General features: G+C 41.2%; 1 protein-coding gene across 9 annotated transcripts in view; it reads right to left on the reverse strand.

The window, feature by feature from the left end:
* Pan3 (poly(A) specific ribonuclease subunit PAN3) overlaps positions 1-22,606 on the reverse strand; it is a 126,742-nt gene that overhangs the window by 59,975 nt on the left and 44,161 nt on the right. For 8 of the 9 annotated variants that reach the window (XM_076560438.1, XM_076560437.1, XM_076560440.1 and 5 more), the window contains one exon: positions 3,097-3,244. The exons of the other annotated variant lie outside the window; for it this stretch is intronic. In XM_076560438.1, the coding sequence (XP_076416553.1) occupies positions 3,097-3,244 (148 nt within the window). The remainder of the gene's footprint in view (positions 1-3,096; positions 3,245-22,606) is intronic. 9 annotated transcript variants of the gene reach the window in all.

The following is a 22,606-nucleotide window of genomic DNA, read 5'->3' on the forward strand; positions in this document are numbered from 1 at the left end:
GTGCGCCACCAACGCCCGGCACAGGGAACACATTTTAAGAGCATCTGACAAAGGAGAAGGAGAGAGTGGAGCAGAGGACAGACAGACAAGCACAGCACAGTTCAACAACCAATCACTTCTGTTTCCTTCCAGCCCAGCGACACGTGAGCTGAGCTGAAGAGTCCTGTCACTCCAAGCAACTTAAGCAGCGATTTCACAACAACCTGTCAGAAATGGCCCCTGTAGAAGAGCACTATGGGAATTTGTTTCCATCTACTCAAGTGCCAGGAGTAGACTGCTAAACAAGCCAAATGTGCTACAATTGAGAGGAATTAAATCTCTCCCCTTCCTCGACTGACAGAAAACACCACAGACCTAAAGAACCACAGAACTTTTTTTTTTTTTTTTTTTAAAGCATAGAACTTTCAAGCTGGAAGAGATCTTATGGCCCAAACCCTTCAAAATTGTAAGGACGTTTATAATGTCCACATTTAAAAAAATGTTTCAACACTAATGAAAAAGAATGACAAGTCAATTCATGTCGCCATCTCTTCCCCTTTTCTTCTCTCCCTCACTTTCCCCAAGATAAGAGTAACAACAACAATATTAGCAGTTCAGCTCATCATTTGGAACCACCACTTCTAGGACAATGCAATAAACAACTAGTCACTTCCTCCGAAAACTGGATATCTATTTCCTTCAGTTTGGGAGAGGAGCAGAGAAAGTATGTAAGGGAGTGACAGAATATTTGCCTAGCACATACAAGGCCTTGGGTTTGACCTCAGTAATGTAAAAAGAAACAAACAAAAAACCTAAAATAAAATTGGTAATAAATAAGTATCATGAACCGTGCTTAGCATAGTAATTATTCTCCTTTTTATATTCAAGCATATAAAATTTACCATAAGATATACAATAAGATACAGTGGCTGGTCAATCCAGAAACCTGAAGGGATGGACATTTGAAAAATGCTGAAGACACTCTATGGCTTTTTCTTATCTTTATGTTAATAATCATCTTTTCAAACTCAAGAACTCTGTCATTAAGAAGAACAAGTGTTCAGTCCCTGAGTCACAACTGCACATGCCACACCCATGAGAATAAAGAGCACAACCCAGAAATGTATGTTCTTTCTATCACTCCCTCTCTTAAACTCATTTTAAACATGCTATGGTTCTGCCAATTTGTTAACAGCTAATTAAAGTATGCTAATCCTTAGCTTATTAAGTCTATTATAAAATCAAAATGCTATTGGAAAAAATTGTGATTTTTAAAAAGTCAGCAAATAGTTTTCATGATTAAATTACTCCTGTGGCATAAAAGCATTAAACTATCATTTCACAACTTGGCACATTCAAAATTTCATTCCTAAAAATCAGTTCAGAAAAATCTTTGCTAAGACAAAGTTATTAAAACAATCTGTAGACCACGCTATGTAAAAGTATTCTTACTATACTGTGCTTGAGAAGTCACTTCGGAGAAACGGGTAAACTAGTAATTTCTAAAAGGCTATGGACCTGTAACAACATCTGTGTCTAGAGAAAAATACCTGTTTACAAATAAACACATGAATATAACTGTAGGGTTCTGAAAGACATTGAAGCCCAAGCTAACTCTCATTCCTTCAAGTCGTAAGCACAACCTAGGACCCTGAGAACTGTGGCTTCTGTGACATTCACAGGGTCGATGTCTTCACACCAACCAAGATGACAGATGCTGGCTGATAACCCAAAGACGCTTTCCCAAGCCTTGAAGATGTATGGGGAAAAATAACGGAAGGCAATGAAGGGTTTTAACAACAATATTCTGAAAGAAAAGCACAATTCCGTTTGTCTTTTCTCATTGCCAGAGCGAAGTCGTTAGCCCAGTGGAAGGAGAGGAGAAGAGCTAGGAGGTGCACCCTTCACCACCCCAGGCTTCTGCACAGTGAGCAAACACTGACTTAGGAATGCTTTAGTTCCTAAAACGACTGTTCAGCTCAAGCCTTTCTTTGATAGGCTACAGACCTACTTCCAGTAGTACCAGAGGATGCTTCTTTTGTCATCAACAGAAAGAAGAGTGACCATTCTAACGTCAGTTATGCAGGAGAGTCATTTCTCAGTTATAATAATTAAGCTAAAATTAATTCACCCTAGAGGTACTGGTCCAACTTTTGACATTGCAACAAGATGTCATCTACAAAGTTCATGCTTGAGAACTACTAATCGGGTTACAAATGGAAAAATCACAATGCTTTAAGTAAGTGTGAGATTTTGGTGGGGCTGTGGCTTGGACACGCCTGCACCACCCTACTCAGATATGGGACCTCTAAAAGAGCTTAACTAAGAAGTTAACTAAGTTAGCAGTTGCTAGAAAGCTTCAAAACCACCAGGTGGTTATGGATGTTTCTAAGTTCAATGCTTTAAAATGTGAATTCTCTGTAACAGTCTCACCTCCTCATTTCAAAGGCCTTTGCAGGGGCTGAGTACTGCACTGTAGCACGTGTGACGCCTGCATTCCTTAGAATGGCAACCCTCAAGTAGTCTTGTCAACTATGGGCACACAAAACGTCCTGCTGATACATTAACTAAGCAAACCGGTGTTTTGTGATTGGCATATGGAGCTCATTACTGTTGATTCTTTATCAATACATAACAGCAATTTATGAAGCTACGCAGAAGCATGGACATGCTCCAGAAGAACACGCAACTGATCCAGACTATTTAAAAAAAAAAAAAAAGTGAGCACACCTCATGGCAGAAAACTCCTGATAGAAAACTCCTGATTCTATGCACTTTTACACATGTCCCAGTTCTGACATGTTTACTAACTAACTGAGAAGACCCACAGGAGAAGCCACGGGAAGGAAGCAGTGAAAGGACAGAGGTGGCGAGGGTGTGGGCAAGAGTGGGGAAGCAGAGGGGCAGGACTAGCCCTGCTAACGGTGTTCCTCCAGCTCTGAGGAGCTCCAGGCTGAGAGGCTAAGACAGATGCTCTTTGTTGCAGTCAATTATTCAAGTACACAATTTCACTTCTAATAAATTAAAAAAACAAAAACAAAAACAAACAAACAAAAAAACCCCCACAATGCTTACAGGTGTGATACCTGGAACTCACTGGAAAGTTACTCAACTTACCTGGTGCTAATCCAGCAGCAGCAGGGCTTCCCATGGATGGGTGAGAGAAAACTTGAGAGAAGGCAGACATATTTGACTGGGACACGTTACTCAGCCTGGAGGTTGATCCTCCTTTAGGTATAAACTCGCTTGCAGTAGGATTTGGTGTCTATTTGAAAATCAAATATAGGAAGTTAACACACTTTAGGCCCCCAAAAGACATACGACCCTACTAGGTATCACTCTTCAGGGTTCCACTCACTAAAATCTTTTACTAAAAGAATGTAAGCCCTTTAGTTTCCATATTTTAAAAATAATTCTCTTAGTGGAAATCGGATAACCAAATCCAAGGTAAACTTTTCCATGTGAAGAATTTTAACCTCCGTAAAATGTAAAATGTGCATGTATCATTTCTAAACCATCCTTACACATTTTTGAGAACTGGAGGTTGAAGCTACTTCAAAAATGAACAGCAACTTTCAAACTTCTATCTTTAAACCTCTTCCCAGGATAGAGATCAAAACTGCCTTTCTTTCTAAATTAACTACTTCCTTTACTGTAAGGACAAACATTTTCCCAGTATGGTGCTCTGCAGTGAAATAAGAGAAGTCAAGCACACTTAAGGCAAATGTAAGAAGCAAGGGATAAGAACAAGGAAATGGAAAGGCCTGCTGTGCGCCGCCACAGTGACTCGTTACAGCGCTTTCCACGGAAGATTACGTGGGTTATCTTTTCACAGGGCACTCCAACATATTCAAATTGGATGTCACTTTTGGCTTTAAGAATTACTCAAGTGTTATGACATTCTACTGTATATTAAATTCATAAAGCTTGTTTCTGTACACTTGGAATTCTCACAGAAGGTAGAAAACAAAAAGATGAACTAATTATTATAAAGCCTAACACAACTTCGTTTTTTGATATAAATGACATTTTAAACTACCAAGTTAAGAGTTCAAAGTACTAGATTTGAAAAGAAATAAGCCACAGGCTAAACAAATTACAAACTTTAAAATAATATTACTGGTAATTAGTCAACTAGACTTAACCACACAGTGCTAAGTAAGAAGAAATAGCAAAGCCTGGCTTACTGTGAACATCCGCGAAGTACACAGTGAAGCGCCTCCCGTGCCACATCTAAGACACAAAATTCTGAAAGAATAGCTAGGCCTAGCCCAAAATATATTTTCCAAAAAGGAAAGAGAAAAAGAAAATTCCTTTTCATATAGAGCAGTGGTTCTCAAGCCTCCTTACGCTATGGGTGACCTCAACCATCAAACTGACTAAGTGTGTGATAGGCAGGATGTCTAATGCGCGACACCTGTGAAAGGCCACTCAACGTCCCCAAAGGGCGGCACCACAGGGTGAAAATCGCTGACCTCATTTATTTATTTATTTTAATCAAGCCAGGCGGTGATGGCACACACCTTTGATCACAATACTTGAGAGGCAGAGGCAGGTGGACCTCTGCAAGGTCGAGGCCAGCCTGGCCTACAGGGTGAGTTCCAGGACAGCCAGGGCTACACAGAAAAACCCTGCTTGGAAAAAACAAACAAACAAACAAAAAACCCTCACAAGTTTTCCAAAGTAGTGGCATATTCTTGAAATAGATGGCCCAAACTTCTGGAACAGAAAGCAAGGCAGTGAGAGCTGCTGCTGGAGCCCCTCCAAGTCACAAGGAGGCAAATGACAGCTAACAGACACCAAGCATGGCGGCCTCGGCTCTAACAGTCAACCCTAAGTCCCCCTTAAGAAAGGAGGGCCTAACCAAGCTTCCTGACATCTTACGTGAGAGTCAGAAACATTGAGGACAAATGGCAACTTCAAGATTACATGTCTATTGGGAAGACAACAAAATTAGATAGGAAAAAAGTCATGTACTTAATATATTCCTAAAAAAAAAAATCGCCCTATATATTATGCTATAAATAATTATATTGAACGAAATAGACTACCAAATTTCAAAGCTGCGTTTCTCCAACTGAAACCCTTTTTTACTTGATTTTGAAAGCCTGTGTTTTCTGTGTGTATTGGGAGAGGAGGGTGTATGTGTTTGTATGCATGTGGCAGTGAGAAGTCAAGATCTGCTGTCTGACTCGGTCAGGGCCACCTGATGTGTGAAATGTCTTGTCACTGAACCGGGGCCTCACAGACTCGGGTAAACAGGCTGGCCAGCAGCCTCAGGAACCTCCTGTCCACTGCCCCACACTGGCTTCCAAGAGCCTAGCATTGCCCCAGTCATTATGTGGGAGCTGGGGCTGCAAGCACTTCACCAAGCAAGCATGCCCCAGGACCCATGAAAGCCTGTTTTAAGGGTCCCTGTGACAAGAACATGGAAAGGAAGGTCACTGTGCTTACAACAAACAAACCATACATTAAGGGCTCCCAAACGCATCACAACAGAAGATATTAAAACCAATGTAACTTAAAGTTAACACACTAACCTGCAACCACAATCAACCACCCACACCAAAAACCCATCCATTGTTAAACAGCAATTAAAGGTGAAAAGAAGGCCCTAAAATCCTCGCCTTTTTCTTGTCCCTTGAGTAGGTGGCTTGTGAGTTTGTTTAGCTGTGAGCACTTGAACTCAGAAAAAATAACAAGCTCAAAAGAATCCAGGAATGAGCCTAGTAGTGGTGTTGCATCCCTTTAATCCCAGCACTCGGGAGGCAGAGGCAGGCAGATCTCTGTGAGTTCGAGGCCAGCCTGGTCTACAGAGAGAGTTCCAGGTCATTGGTGGCAACACAGAAACCCTGTCTCAAAAAACAAAAACAAAACAAACAAACTCTAGGAGTAAGAGCATAGCTGTTACTAACAGATAAATTTCACTATAAGCAGAACAGAGAAGGATCATGTTCTTTAACCCTAATTCATGACATTCTCATGGTAAAGCTCAATAAGACAGTCAATATAATAAAAGGATGCATTCTGGATACTGAAAATGCGGCACTTATACACAATGGAATTACATAGCTTTAGAAAAATAAAATCTGGAAATTTGCCAGTAAATGGATGGAACTGAAAGAATTACACTGAATGAGGCATCCCTGACTCAGAAAGACAAAAGCCCCATGCTCTTGCATGTATGTGGGTCCTAACATGGGATCTTTAGACTTCAGTGTTTAACTTGGAAGCCAGGAAACTAGGAAGGAGCCATTGAGGGTAGAGTAGAAAGATTGTAAAGGAGGTAGGATAGTACAATATAGGCGATATGAAGAAGAAAGGAAATTGGAAGAAGGATGGGAGGAAAGGAGAGGGGAGAAGGTAAGGAAGCAATATCTAACAGTATGTTTGAAAAGTCAATGTGGAAACCTATTTTAAAGGCTTTGCACACATGCGTGCGCGCACACGTGCGTGCGCCTAGCTGAGTTTATAACTACAGCCATCCTACTTGGAGGACAGTGCTCCTCAAACAAGCCACAGGTTGTCAAATACACCCAATGCCAGGTATAAAATACTGCCCCTCAAACTGTTGCTCAGCGGTATTCAAGAGTTCAAAAAAGCCCTTGGCTGCACACCAGAACTTGACAGTGAAGAGAGCCTACTGCTGAAGACAACACACACTTTGGTCACAGGACATGGAGAAATCACGCTAATACTGATCCAGAAGATTCCTCCCTGCTGCTAGTGGGCTTTCATACTACTAGAAGGTACTATGTAGGCTGCTGGGGAAGAAAAGTCATCAATAGTCTTACCCAGCAGAGGATCCTACATGGCACATTAACAACTAGCCTGGCAAGATATGCTGTGAGTACCGCAGTAGCATGGATGTTACGGAATAGTTGCTTTCTGATTGACTCTAAGACCCACTCCACAGGTGGAAATCCATGTCTGGCACGGTAAATGTGACCAAGCACTGTGGCCATGGAACTCACAGTTGTCTAGAGGTGAACCTATTATCTCGCCACAGTATCAAACTGCCCTTTATGAGTATCTCTAGCCACAGATGAGTAAAGCTCTCAGCACTCATCAGAGAAGCTTCTTTGTGGTGGTTAAGACAGAAACTCAGAACTGGACACAATGCAGAGTAAGTAGCTATCAAGTGCTCAGCCATAATGAGACATCTGTTACACACCACCTTCTCCTCATTTAAGGGTCCAGAGCCAGAGGGGGAGAAGATGGGAGTCAAACAGTGTCTTCTGGACATGACAGGACCAACTCAGACTTACTCAGGACCTCACAGCAGCTGTGGTGGCCTGCACACTCCAACCTGGAGGGAGAAGGGGCTCACAGCTCCCGCCCTAGCTGAGGACCGATGGACAGCTGAGGACCGATGGACAGCTGAGGAGTGCCAAGAGGAAAAGCCGTTTGCTTGCTTTAGGACCGTGTTCCCTGTGCTACAGGAAACTGCCGGACACCCATTTGTATAAGGGCAGCAAAAATAATTGGACTCAGTGGATTATTTAAAAAAAAAAAAAAAAAGAGATTGGGATGTAGGTGTCTTTGAGAGGTGCTCGGAGAGTTGGTGAGAGAGAGTAGAGGACTGTATCTTCATCATGGATTTACAAATCTGTTTAAAGATTTAACAGTTCTTTAAAGAGTTACTATTTAGGGCTGGAGATGGCTCAGTGGTCGAGAGTGTTCACTGCTCTTTGCAGAGGAGCTGGCTGGGTTCAGTTCTTAGCATCTACAAGGCTGTTGCCGGATATTTGACCACACTGTGACACTCTGAGACTGTTAATCAAGTTAACCTTGAATCAGGGGACGAAGTCAACTAGCTGACCAGAATTAGTCATAGAGATTTTGAAGGACCCAGGAAACGACAGAGAGGTACAGGAAAGAGTAGGGAGGGGCTTAGAAATGTTCGAGGGTTTTTTGATCTAGGAATCGTGGAAAGCGGCAGCTGATCTTTCCTCCCGCCACTTTCTTGATCTACAGGTTTTTACACCAACATCTGACTCCTGAGTTTTGTACTGATAATAGAACAATTTAGGTAAACACTTCACAAGGCAACTCATAACCATCTACAACTCCAGCTCCTGGGGATCTAATGTCCTCTTCTGACCTTCTTGGGCACTTTCACATATACAATGCAGACACACAAAATTAAAACAAACAAATAATCAACAGATCTCTTCTTTAAAAAGGTGCATTTCTGCCGGGGGTGGGGGTGGGGGTGGGGGGTGGTGCACGCCTTTAATCCCAGCACTGGGAGGCAGAGGCAGGCGGATCTCTGTCAGTTCGAGGCCAGCCTGGACAACTTGCAGTCCCAGGAAAGGCGCAAAGCTACACAGAGAAACCCTGTCTCCAAAAACCAAAAAAAAAAAAAAAAAAAAAAAAAGATGCATTTCTAACATTTCGTATTTTTCATTTAAAATATAGGTATTAAATTACTAAAGTATAACAGTAGAATAAGCACACACCTTTTACATATTAAATAAAATGTCTGTTCAGAAAATAAAACTGGGCTGGGTTAGTGGTTAAGAGCACTGGCTGCTCTTCCAGAAAAACCAGGGTTCAATTCCCAGCAGCCATATGGTAGCTCACAACAATCCATGAACTCTAGTCATAGGGAATCTGATACCCTCTTCTAGCCTCTGTGAGCACCAAGTAGTGCATATGCAAGCAAAACACGCACACACAAAATGAAAACAAGTAACTCCTTAAATAAACAAGGAAGTAAGGAAAGAAAACTATCCCTTCCAGCTCAGAAGACCAAACTGCACTCCTCTGCCCCACTGCCAGGGGATATCTGACCCAGTCCCGGATTGTGCCAGGCACATTCTCAGCAACTTAGCTACATCCCCAGCTCAAGTCAAAGTTTCTCTAGGAAAAAGATTCAAGGACTGATTTTGTATAAATGATTCACCTAACCTGAACAACACTAATGTGTATGGATAAGAAGTAGAAAAATACCACAAGCCCAAATTTTACTTTCTTGCTTTATTACATAAATGAGCCGTTCCTAGACAAGGAAAAAAATTCAAAGATCAAACTAGTACTTGACCCATCAAGTACAAGGCAAAACAGGTTACTAAGCCCTTCAAACTCTCTAGATATATTTCTTTAATATTAAATTTCTGTTTTTTTTTGTTTCCTCTTTGTATAGCCTTGGCTGCCCTGGAATGCACTCTATAGACCAGGCTGGCCTCAGACTCACAGAGATCCCCACCTACCTCCCAAGTGCTGAGATTAAAGGCATGCACCATAGTTTTTATTTATAGAAAATAAAAGTAGCACTAATTTCTACTCATAATTTTAAATCCTAATTCATATTTGTACCTTAAGTAGTTTCAAATGCACTTCTAAAAGTCAGAATTTATTCCAATCAAGTAAAATATTCATTTTTCATATTTTAGCCTTAAGTTCCCATATACTTAAATTCACTCTTGACTTTCTGTACAAAAGGCCACCTACTGCTTCTTGTGCAGCAAGTTCTTCAACCCTGCACCATCTCCCAACACTGGGGGGGTGTGATGCCATCTTTATTCTCTGGACACAAATATAAAAAAATGAAGTCTCAAGCCTTCTCTTCAATGTGTTGACATATTAGCATTACATCTTAAAAAAGGTAATATTTCAACCCAGATACCCCTTCCAATCAAATGCTAATCACTAATCTAGAACTGCTCAATACTGTTCTTTCTGCTCAAAGAATTTTCTTACCAAGTTTTAAACTTGGAATTACTATAAACTCGTCCTTTTATATTATAGTATCATTCTATATAACGTTTTTACATTAAAATGTAGTCCCTAATACCTACATGTATCTACTAAAAACAGAAGATTAAAGTAAGAGAACCTATGAATTAAGGGATTAATTTAACTAGCAAAACAGCATAAAAATATAACCATTAGAACTTTCATTAAGATAATGGTTCATATTAAATAAATAAAAAAACCAGAATGTTTTATTACAAAAATGACAGATCAAAACATCTCTAGGAGATACCTTTCTCACAGTGATGAGGAATAAGAAATTACTGACAGTCTTTTTTCTGGACTATGTTAATTACTTTTACTTAGGAGTGCTTGCCTATATACCTATAGGTTCACTGCAAGAGTGCAGCACCTGGGGAGGCCAGTAGAGGGCATCAGCTCCCCTGGAACTAGAGTGAGAGACGATGGGGGCTGCCATGCGGGGGCTGCAAGAGCAGCCAGCTGCTGAGTCATCTCTCCTACTCCGATTTTATTTATGCATTTATGTACGCATTCATGTCTCTCTCTGTGAGTGCACTGCACATATGTGGAGGTCAGTCAGAGAGGACGACTTGCAGGACCTAGTTCTCTCTTTCCACATGTAAGACCCCAGGACTGAAGCTACATGGTGAGTGAGGATCAGCAGCAAAGGCCTTCACTTGATAGGCTTTCTTGTCAGCCTTTACTAAGACTCCTAAATACTAGTCAGGGCTTTGGTTAGTTTCTTCTTGTGTTTTTAATTTGATTTTTTATAATTATTTTGTGTTGAGAAAGGGGTGGACATATGTCACAACGCCATGTGTGGAGGTGGACGGTAAACTTCTCTAAGTCTAATGTGTTCCAGGGATAGAACACCATTCAATCTGCCAGGCTTGGCATCAAATCTTTACCTGCTGAGGTACCTGGCAAGCTCTGTTTAGGAGTTTTATAATCACACTGTAAACTCAACACTATAAGGTTTAGCCTTAGTACAGCTCTTCATAATGAGCTCGGTTGCTTTATAGACATAAAGGGTTTCATATTCATATGTTGATATCATTAATCTTTCTACTCTCAGAGTGATCCAGGGACTTTTCATGTCAGCTTTTTTTTAAAGGTATAACTGGCATAATAAACAGTACATACTTAAAATGCCAGCTTCAGTAACTCTTGAACTAGATATACAGCTTTACAATAATTCCTCCGTCAATTTAATGAATATATTCGTCATGATGAGTCATCATGGTTCTCTTTTAGCAACATGTCTTTCTCCTTTTATCCACTGGACATTTATATTGTTTCATATAAAAGTCTTTGTTGTTCACAATTTCATCTTTCTTGGGAATAAACTACTATAAATGGTTTAGACATATGGTAAGTGTTAATATATAATCTTTTTTATTCATGAAATAGGGGATTAAATGAAGTAGCAAAACAGCTTAAAAATATAACCACTAGAACTACAAACATGTTTTCCAAACCGAATTTGATCAAACAAATTACTAAGTAGAATAAAGTCTAGTATTATTCCAGCCTTTTCTTACTAATTCTATTGATACTATTTGGTGGTGGAGTGATATGTTTTTATACCAGCTGCCCTGTAACTAGATACACAAACCCTACCTGTGTGGGGCTGGAGAAATGCTTAGCAGTTAAGGGAAGACCACTTGTGCAGAGGACTTAAGTTCAGTTCCCAACATCAATATGGTGGCTCAGCCATCTGTGACTCCAGTTCTAGAGAATCTGATGCCCTCCACAGGCACCAGGCACACAAGTGGTTCACAGACAGACATGCAGACAGAACACCCATACACATGCAATAAAATAAAAAGAAAAAATTAAAACATATAGATCTTCATACTTTGTCAAAATGATACTAAAATGGGGGGGGGGTGCCAGCAGAGGCCGGAGGGATCAGATAACTAGGAGCCAGAATTACAGGTGGATGTGAGCTGCCCTAAAAGTGGGTACTGGGAATTGTACTTTAGTACTCTACAAGGGTAGTAAGATCTCTTAACCACTGAGACGTCTCTCCACCCCATCCCCATTTTCTTTTTACTGTTCATTTCTGCTCTGAGTTGACTTTCTTAGGCTGTGATTTACCATTGTGTCCTAGTTTTCAAGGCTGAAAGCCACAACCATACTTAGGAAGGAATCCTATCTTTCCTAACACAGGCATCTGTTTCAGTAAAGGCCCCTATTGTTACCAACACTTAGTGGCATCCTGTGACTTTTGATATGTAGCTATTCAGTTCAAAACACTTCTCTCTTTCTTCTTTTGACTCCTAAGTAATTAAAAGCATTACCACTGATTTTCCAAATGTATCAGGATTTTAATAATAGTGTCACTGATACCTAATTCTACTATGGTAAATCATATTTTGTGTGATTTTGAGTTCCTTTACCTTTATTGAGATCTGTATAATGACCTGAAATTGATCTGTCCTAGTCTTTGAAAAGGACAAGTACTTGACTGTTGCCAGGTAGAATGCTCGCTCTGTAAATGCCAATTATATAAAGTTGGTTTTTAGAGTTGTTCAAGTCTCTCATATCTCTCTCTCATATCTCTCTCTCTCATATATCTCTCTCTCTTTCTCTCCTTGTAATACGAGGAAATAATCTTAACATCCCTATCACTGTCTATTTCTCCTTTCTGTCATCTGTTATTCACTAAATTAATAAAGAATGGCATGTCCTAGCTTTCTTTTGAGCAGCAGAGTGGACCTTCTAACATATATCTAAAGTAGGTTTCCTTTTTGGGGGGAGGGGTTGTTTTTTCAAGACAAGTTTTCTCTGTATAGCCCTGGCCTCAAACTCAGAGATCCACCCACCTCTCCTTCCCAAGTGCTGGGATTAAAGGTGTGCGTCACCACCACCCAGCTAAGGTAGGTTTTTTTGTTGTTGTTGTTGTTGGTTTGTTTGGGTATATGTACTGAATGTGTGTGTGAAGAATGGGGTGGACACACTCATGTGTCGGACAAGAGAGATGTCTGGACTTTTCCTCTATTGCTAGGCTGGCTGGCCAACAAACCCCAGCAACCTAGGTAGCTCCCCCCAGGGCTGGGGCTGCAGGCAAGTGCCACCACACTTAGATTTTTATGTAAGTGCTGGGGAATGTTCTCATGCTTGTAGAGTGGGCGCTCTTTACACACACAGCCACCTCCCTGTCTCTAAAGCAAGTTTCTTACTGGCATCATGATAGTTTTTAAATCCAGCCTGAAACACTCTGTCCATGACTGTTCTGTTCAGACAATGTAAATTTTATGCCATCATCTGACTTATGGTTCCATCTGAGGACCCTCCCCCCCCACACACACACACACCTCCACCCTGAGTACTTTTCATTTATCTCTTGGTTTATTTAGTTAGAATTCTGTTCTACTGTTGTAGTTCCGTTAGGTTTTCAAGTATCTATCTTTAGATTTTCACGAACTGTCTTACGTCTGCTGGGGCTGCCATAACTAAACACCAGACACTATACAACAGAAATCCATTTTCTAAGTCTCACAACCTAGACATCCAAGATCAAGATGGAACTAGCAGGGGTTTTCCTGAGCCCCTCTTCTAGACAGCTGCTTTCTCATTTTATCTCCACAGATCTTCACTCTGTATGTCAGACCCCTGGCATCCATTCCTCACTATAAAGGTAACAAGTACATTGGCTTACAGTTCCATCCTATGATCTTATTTACCTTAGTGCACCCTGTAAAGGCCTCACCTCCACATACAGTCACATGAGGAGTTAGGTGTCAACACATATGAATGGAGGATAGAGGGACATAATTCAGCCCCTAACACTATCATCCAGCTCCACTAATAGCTCAGATACAATGGAAGGAAAGGCAAATTCCTTTTCCATTTCTCCCCCAAGACTTCTACTATTGTTGTATTTTTTACATTTCTAAACCATACAAACTTTATCATTCCTTTGATTTTAATAATCAATTCTCCTTCAAAAAATTATGAGCAATCTTATAATTTACTCATACTATTTTTGCATCTGGTATAGCTATTTAGATTCCACATAGCAGGGATTCCACCGGGATTTACTTATATTCTAAAGTACTAACTTTAGTATTTACTAAAATATATCTAGTGGTGATGTACTTTTTTTTTTTTTTTCCCCAGGGAGGGGAATAAGTCTGGCTATACACCCAGGTGGGCCACCTTCTCACAATCTACTACCTGGATCCATGCTGGGGCTACAGGTCTTGGCTCTTACAACTGCTGGGTGTCTGAAGGAATCTTGGCTCTACCACTGAGCACCTGTAGCTAGAGTTTTTCTCTCTGGGTCCCGCCAAGCCCCGGCAGTCCCGCAGCCCACTTATAAACATACAGACACTTTTATTATTTAAACTGCTCGGCCATTAGCTCAGGCCTACCACTGACTAGCTCTTAGACTTAACTCAGCCCATTTCTGTTAATCTATATGTCGCCACATGTTCCATGGCTTTACCTGCTGCCTTTACATGATGTTCCCTGGACGGACAGCAGGCTGGCGTCTCCTCCTCTCCACCTTCCTGTTCTCTCAATTCTCCTCTCTGCCTATATTTCCTGGTTGGCTACTGGCCAATCAGTGTTTTATTTATCAATCAATCATCCACTGCAAGCACCACTAGCTGTTTAGCTTCTTGGGAATTTTTAAATTTGAAATACTGAGTCACAAGAGAGACTGATTGTCTTTCACCACAGGCAACATCTTACATGACCATAGCATGTCTCTAAAACCAGAGAATTAGACCGAGTGTGAATATTTGTAACTAAACTACAAAACTAACTTGAGTTTTATCAATTTTTGTATATGTATTCATTTCCATGAATACATTTCTATATTTTCCCAAATGCAGAACTTTGGTATGGTATGCTTTTTGCTTCCTGTAAAGATATATTTTGCTTCTTCTATATTAAAGATATTGCTACACTATCTGGGGTAGGTGTGGTAGCACACACATTTAATCCCAGCTCTTAGGAGGCGGAGGCAGGTCTACCTCAGTGAGTTCCAGGACAGCCAGGGCTGTACAACCGACACACACACTGCTGCACTATCGGATACTCTGCGCCATCTCCAGTAAGGAACATGCTGCCTGAAACCAGAACCTTGTTTTTCTTCCCAGCACCGTTTGTCGGTGAGGCTTAGTGCCCCCTGTTTACTGTTTTTTTGGATTGTGGTTCTAGGCTAATTTTATCTATGGCCTTAAACTTTTTATTAGCTTCAGAAAATGCTTGTCTATTAATTCTCAAAACAATTTTTTCTTTTTTTCTAAAAAAAAAGTTTTTCTCAAAACAACTCCGTCTTTCTTCAGGAGCAACAGTCAGAAGTATACTAGAACAGCTGGTGATGACTGTGTGTGTGACACACGCACGCACGCACGCTAGCTATGTGGTTTTGTGATTACTCTTCTGCAAACTCTAATCCCCAAGCATTCCTATCCAGTCTTTTATTTCAGACACTAGCTTTAAATTCTAAAACCTTCATTTACTTATAAACTTAACTCATCTTCCATGTTTTATCTTCCCTCTAGCTTCTTGAACATATGGGATGGGATTTAATAACTGTTTTGATGTTTTGTTTTGTTTTTTTAGCTACTTCTGCATCATTTCTGGGAATTTTAATTACTTCTTCTTAGTATGAGTCTTATCTTCTTACTTTGCTTATTTTGTGAACAGAATGATAATTATTCTCTTATCTTTTATCTATGTGTGTGTGTTAATACATACACATATTTGTATGCATATACAGATATTAATATTCGAAATTTTATTTAGAGCTTATGGTTTCAGAGGTTTGGAATTCAAGGCCATCATGGCAGGGGGAACATGTCAGCAGTCAATGAGGCATTAATCTGGAACAGTATCAGAAAGCTCACATAAGACACAACCACAGGCAGAGAGAGGTACCTCAGAATGGCATGAGCTTTTGAAACGTCAAAGCCTGCCCCAGTGATACACCTCCTAGAACAAGGCCACATCTCCTAACCTTCCCAAACAGTCTTCCACAAATGGGGCCAAGTCCTCAAGTATATGAGCCTATGGGGGTTTGCGATATTCTTAGACATCCTTTTAATATGTTTCCTGTTGTGCTTAAACTGCTTCAAGTGTAGTTAGATAAACCCTTCCAGGTCTTGCTGTAAGCATGGTTAGTGGATCTGGGAAAGCATTCATTCTAAGACCAATTTGGCCCCTGAACTGTGGCAAATGCCTTCCCATTATTTTCCCTATGTTGCCTGAAGAAAACAGGATATTCTTCTGGCTCTGAGTAAGCCCTGAAAAGTATTACTTGTGGTTACATGTTGGGGGGCAAGGTGGAGACTTGGGCACTTTGCCTTGCTAAAATAGTCTTAGAAGGCATAAAAAGATGAGGCCATGGACATAAGGATCTGTTCAGCACTATTTCACAGTCTTTGGTGTTTGGAAGTAAAACACAAAAAAGGAACAGATTAAATGGAAAAGCGAAACCAAAGGCTAACCAAAGCCTTCAAAGTCTATATCTCTACAAGATTTGTTCTTAATCGTTTGATCTTTCTCCTTGTTTAAAACATAGCCAAATATGGTTAATTTAAGATTACCAAAATATACTAAACTTCTGGATTACTCAAGCCATGTTTTACCACTTAAGTTAAATGCAATATCTAAATACTATTGCTACTGTGGACTGTCCACACCAGATGAAACTGATGAGCAGTGGGTGAAGGTTCCAGTATTCCTATAAGACTCCTGCTAGTGTAGTGCTCTTTTTGAACGATCTTAGGTAAACTATCATATGTATGCTGGATCATGCAAATGAGTATCAGTAAATATAAACATTACATTATGATAGAGGAAGGTGGAAAGTATCATCAGCTCAGTACATGGGAATTCTCTGTAAATAGGGTAAGACTTAAGCACCCAAGTTCCCCAGGTAGAAACTGGTGATACCATAATCATTTCTAGCATCCCTCCATAGGTGTGCCCCACTTAAGAACAGTTTGAGAATATGTATCCAAATGAGAAGTAGCATGCCCTTTGACTAGGAAATTTACCTCTTAACAAAGCAAAGAAGAAAAATGATACAAGCAGAATATACTAAGTTTAGACTAGCATCCCCACCCTCGTTGTTTTTTTTGTTTTGTTTTGTTTTGTTTTGTTTTGTTTTTGTTTTTAAACAGGGTCTCAAATAGCCTAGGCTGGCCTCAAATTTGTGACACAGTCAAGACTGGTCTTAGACTCCTGACCCTTCTGTTCAGTGACAAGTGCTGGGATGGATTCTAAGCAGAGGTGACTAGAGGACTAAAGGAAGTATTTGGCACTCAGCTATGACTAGAGAGCAGCTCCAGCAATGCAGGTGTGTGAGATCAGCAAAGGGTGCTATGAGGAAGCAAGAGCAACAAGTGGGGCAGGAAGGAAAATGTGCGCAGCTTTAGAGGAAACCCTAGTGGTGCAGCCAAGTCAAGTGCTGTGCAAGCGAGGCTGCAATTACAGCATGCTCATTTTCTTCCTTTCTTCTGCCTACTTACTGTTCTTCCTCATCAACCTACGGCCCAGTAGTGAGCAGTGACTATGGCAGCCTCAGCCTCTCCTGCCATGGGCACTGGTGACCATTCTCCCTCCTTTGTCTGCTCTCTGAAGACCCTTGTCCTTGCCCTTGGCCCTTGGCCCTGGCCTTCAAACCCTCCCAATTCTGCCACTATCTCCTTTCTTCCTCAGAGCTGCATACAGAGTAGAAGCAGCCCCAAAGAGAAATGCATGTTGCAGACGGCAAAGCCAGAGGTGCAAAGCCACCTAAGTAAGCCCTATGCAACTGAAGCCCCAGAAACCAGACACGGAGCTTCAGGATTTAGTGTTTGCCCTACTGGGGTTCAGCCTTAGGTTAGTCCAGTTTTTCCTTGCTGTGCCCCCACTCCTTCGTTTTAAAATGGGAATGCACATTCTATGTCACTGTATGCTGGAAGTGTATCATTGTTTTCTGGCTTTATAAACAGTGAGATCACCACAGCAGAAGATACTTTGGGCTTTTGAACAGTGTTGAAACTGTTAAAAGCTATGAGACATCTAAAATTAGACTAATTCCACCTGAATCACAGTATGACCATGCCTACATGGAAAATGAAGAATCATACAGTGGTCTGAATAAGAAATGTTCCAATACAGCAGTGGTTCTCAACTTTCCTATTGCTGTGTCCCTTTAATACAGTCTCTCACATTGTGGTGACCCCGCCCCCCCAACCATAACATTATTTTCATTGCTCCTTCATAACTATCATTTTTCCACTGCAATGACTGTAAGAAGTATCTGTTTTCTGATGATCTTGGGCAACCTCTAAGTTGAGAACCACTGCACTACAGGCTCATGCACTTGAACGCTTAGTTCCAGCTGGCGGTGCTGTTTAGGGATGGGAGTTACAGAACCTTTAGAAAGTGGAGCTTTTGATGACGGAGATCTGTCACAGAGGGCAGGCTGAAGTGCTATAGCCTCACCACACTTCCTGTTCTCTCTCTCTCACTGTTTCCCATGTGTGTCGATGAAATGTGATACGCCTGCCAGCTACCATGCCCTCCTCACCATTAATGAACTCTACCCCTCTAGAACCATAAGCCAAAATAAATCATTTCTTTGCTATGCTGCTTTTGGTCATGGTACTTTATCACAGTAACAAAAAGAGTTGTACAAAGGCCTTTTTTTTTTTTTTTTTTTTTTTTGGTTTTTCGAAACAGGGTTTCTCTGTGTAGCTTTGAGCCTTTCCTGGAACTCGCTTTGGAGAACAGGCTGGCCTCGAACTCACAGAGATCCGCCTGCCTCTGCCTCCCAAGTGCTGGGATTAAAGGCGTGCGCCACCACGGCCCGGCTAATTTTTGACCAGTAGGCACCCTGATCAAAATTATTTTCAAGTGAGTGGTGAAAATGAAAACTTCAGCTATGGGATGAATGAAAAGCAGGAAAGTAGTTCATTCAAGTAGGAACTAGTCCCCCACTCTGCTGTTCAAGTGCCTAACCATACAAACCTCTTTATGTAGTATTCTTTGTCTGGGTACCAAGTTATAGAAGATAAATAAGCATGGCTTGTTTATAAGGCAGAAGGTAGAAATCTTCATACACAGAGAGGTTATCTCCAAACTGGAAAGTCAAACGGAAGATCCGCCAACAGGAATAAAGACAGATCCCAAGGCACACAGAGTACAGGAGAGAACACAAACCACTGCAACAGAGGGTCTGGGAACCAGCTTCCCAGACTGTACACACTTCACATGGACAGCAGGCTGAGGAGACAGTGGTGAGGACGGGGTGAGGGAATGGAAGCACACAGCAGTGCACCCACCTTAAGGACACCACACTTACACCATACTTCTCGAATTCTCCCGAGATCCAAGGAACCCACAGTCTAACATAAGCAACATCTTATGCTTATTATTAACTCCAATCTATTCCATCAAATCCCAAATTCTCCATCCCTGGCCCACAGACTCAAAACGACCTAAAGTAGCACTAAATCTACGGAGTAATGAAGACACAAGTATATCTAATGAGTTTCCAGAATTTCTGAGTTCTTCACAAAGCACCAGTTAGGAAAAGCTAGAATTCACACAAGGCTTTGCGATCCAAGAGACTTTCTAGGAGCCTTCCTCTTAACTCCGTCTCAGGAGGGCTGAGTGGTGTCACCGAGACACTGACAGGTGGACAAGGAGAGCAAGTGGACCCTCGCTCACACACACCCAACACTGCTCATGCTTTTTCCTCATTTTACCAGGGAGTTACAATCACAGGAATGCTTCTAACTGACAAGTCATCAACTCTACTTTAGAACTTGTGAGGTTAAATGAACATGATTATAATATATCAGAGCGTGTAGGCAAATTTTAATCTCTTATACCACAAGAATTCTGTAGAACCTTGCATCTCCTTGATTCTGTCATTCAAGCAGACACCAGATTCTTACAAGATGAAACACGTTAAGGCAACCTTTCCAAAAAAGTTTTTTAAAAGGTTTGTACAAGGGACTTTAAAACCAATATTTGAAATATTCAAGTGAGCATTAAGATGGCAGCACAGTAAGATAAAGCAGAGTGACCGCCCTAGTCTAAACACCGTGATGCTATGGACCAATTTTAAGGGATAGGTGAGAAATGAAAGAATGAACAAATATAGACTATTTACTATGTGCTCACAATTCTAGGGCAGGTGATAAAATATTTCAACAAATCCTTAGTCAGGTAGAGAAATGGGTAGAATCAGACATCAAAGTTGATCTGCATAAAGGTGAACTAGAGTGCTGCTAGGTGCTGCTGACAAGATAGCTCAATCAACTTTTTTTGGATTGGTGTTAGGCTGAGATCACTAGAAAAATATTGTAACATTAAACAGAAGAGTTGACAAGTAGTTAAGACTAACAGTCTCACAAGACTGAATATCAGGTACATCAGAACATTAATCTTAGAGGTTTTGTTTTTAAAAGGAAGATCTCTAAAACTCTAGAAGAAATCCCCCTTGTACATCGGAAACAGGTTGATACTAAAAGTAATAAGCCTCCTCACAAAGCCCATGATTCATTTTATTAAATAAAAAGTCAGGAGCTAGGACACAGATTACACAGATAAAACACTTGCTGCACCAGTATGAGGACCTGAGTTCAGATCCCCGGCACTCATTCATGGTAGCACACTTATGATGACAGGGCTCAGAGGTAGAGACGGCAGGATCCCAAGGGGCTCCCAGGGGCTCACTGACCAGTTTGTCTAACCAACTGGTGAGTTACAATCATGAAGACCCTGTCTCAAAACATAAAATAAAGCCCAGGAGGGCTGGAGAAATGGCACAGTAGTTAAGTATACCAGTTCCTCTCGCAGAGAACCTAGGTTCCGTTCCCAGCATCCACATGGCAGTTCAAAACATCTGAAAGTCCAATCTCAGGGGATCTGATACCCTTTTCTGGCTTCCATGGCACCAAGCACACAGGTGGCACACATCCACACATGCAAGCAAACACCCAAACACATAAAATAAGTCTTTAAAAAAATTAAAATAAAGCAGACAGGGATGGAGAAAGAGATTGGCATCAACTTCTGGCCTCCATAAGCACACACACTGGCATGTATAGTCACACATGGCCAGGTGGGTATGCATGTATGACACACACATACACCTTTGTATACATATAGTTTTAGATAATTACTACAAAATTACACATACTACTCAGTAAAAAAAAATCAAAGTGATATTTACAAATGACAAAAATATTCTAGAAATTAAAAAAATTACTGAAAATACAGTTTCAAATAGCAATCCAGCATCAAAGGACAAGCAGATTTAAGGGGGGAAAATTTCAAAAGCAGGCTTTTTCTTCCAGATGCTTGGCCGGTGCTCACAAGGAAGGCGGCCTTAGCACCACCTCCTGAGAGAAAAGAAGAATGTTTTCAGGCTCCATCAACACCGATACAGGATAACAGAGATAGAGAGCCAGTAACATGCTTCTGAGTGTGTGTTCTATGAACCACCGCCTCCCAAGAAAAGCAAGAGCCTGTCAAGTAAAATATATTGTATGTCAACAGATGGAAGAGCCGACTCAGGAAGGGAAGGCAGCCCAGATCTTAAAAACACCCGACAAAATGTTCAGACACTTATATTAAAGGTATAAACTAGGTCAGAAGTCATGAAAAAGAAAAACGGGAGGGGTACTGCATGCAGACTGTCAAAAGCCAGGGATGAAAGCAGACAGTGTGGTAAGAAAATCTCAGGGTTTAGAAGATCATGATTAAAACTGGGCTTTTCTGAAACAGCTTTCCATATGTCTAATGGGGAAAACAGGACTGCTATACTCAATACAACAGCAAGGTATACTGTCCGATTTTTCATCCTTCAGTTAATGGGCAGGTGAACCTCAGTGGTTCTCATCCCCTAAGAAGTGGTCAATTTGCTTGCTACTAGAAGGCAAACGTCTTTAGTTTTGCAGGGGCAGTGATGCACACCTTTAATCCCACCTGTGCTACAAAAGCACCCATTTCTTCAATGCTCAACCCGAAACAGGTTCAGGGTGGGGACAGCAAAAGGGTGAGCAGAAAAAGAGGATTACAGAAGCTAAGATTTTTTGGTTTAAAGAATAAGAAAGGAGCCAGGCATGGTGGAACACACTTTTAATCCCAGCACTTGGGAGGCAGAGGCCAGTCTGGTCTACATAACCAGTTCCAGGGCAGTGCTACATAATAGAGACCTTTTCCCCTTCCTCCAAAAAATATTAACAAGATAACTTAAGTTTGATCAACACAATCCAGGTCAGAGAGCACAAAGAAAAGCTGAAAAACTCAAGATGATGACAACTACAGGACTTCCAGGAGCTGTCCAAACCTGCAATTACTGCTCAAAAGTACAGATGCCAATCCAAGCCTGTGACCCAGGTGGTCTTCAAGCAATGGCAGCTACTCAAAGTGGCAAAGTCAAGTTCTCACATAGGAACTTAGAGAGAGAACCATGTGGAAACCTATAGAGTTTTCCTAGTGAGACCTTACTCAGGGTGTGAGAATCTGACCTTGCTTTACCCAGCAGAGCTGCATAAGAGGATGATTTTCACCAGGGCCGTGGTTACCAGGTGTTTAGAAGGGCCTACACTTGGCTGTACTGTGTGTTTTACTCTGGCAATGGGGAGGTCTTTTGCCTCGTCCCTTGGCACTGTTATAAAAAGCCCTTTTGAAGAGGCAGAAGGGGCACTGGGTTTTGACCCAGGTCCCCCGGAAGCTAACCTGTTTCTGTCTTTCTCCTCTTTGCTATCTTTTTATCTAAACATTTCTCATCCCTCTCTCCTCCTTATAGGAACCCTTTTAAAAGGTGGGAGCTCGCCTCCCACAAACATGTACAAGAAAGCTTTACAGGACTTGTGTTAAGGACTTGAGAACAAACTCTTAAGTACAGTTAACAACAAACACAGCAAGGCAGAAAAGGGGGGGG

The sequence above is a fragment of the Peromyscus maniculatus genome, chromosome 23 (genome assembly GCF_049852395.1).
Source record: "Peromyscus maniculatus bairdii isolate BWxNUB_F1_BW_parent chromosome 23, HU_Pman_BW_mat_3.1, whole genome shotgun sequence".
Classification (NCBI taxonomy): Eukaryota; Metazoa; Chordata; class Mammalia; order Rodentia; family Cricetidae; genus Peromyscus; species Peromyscus maniculatus.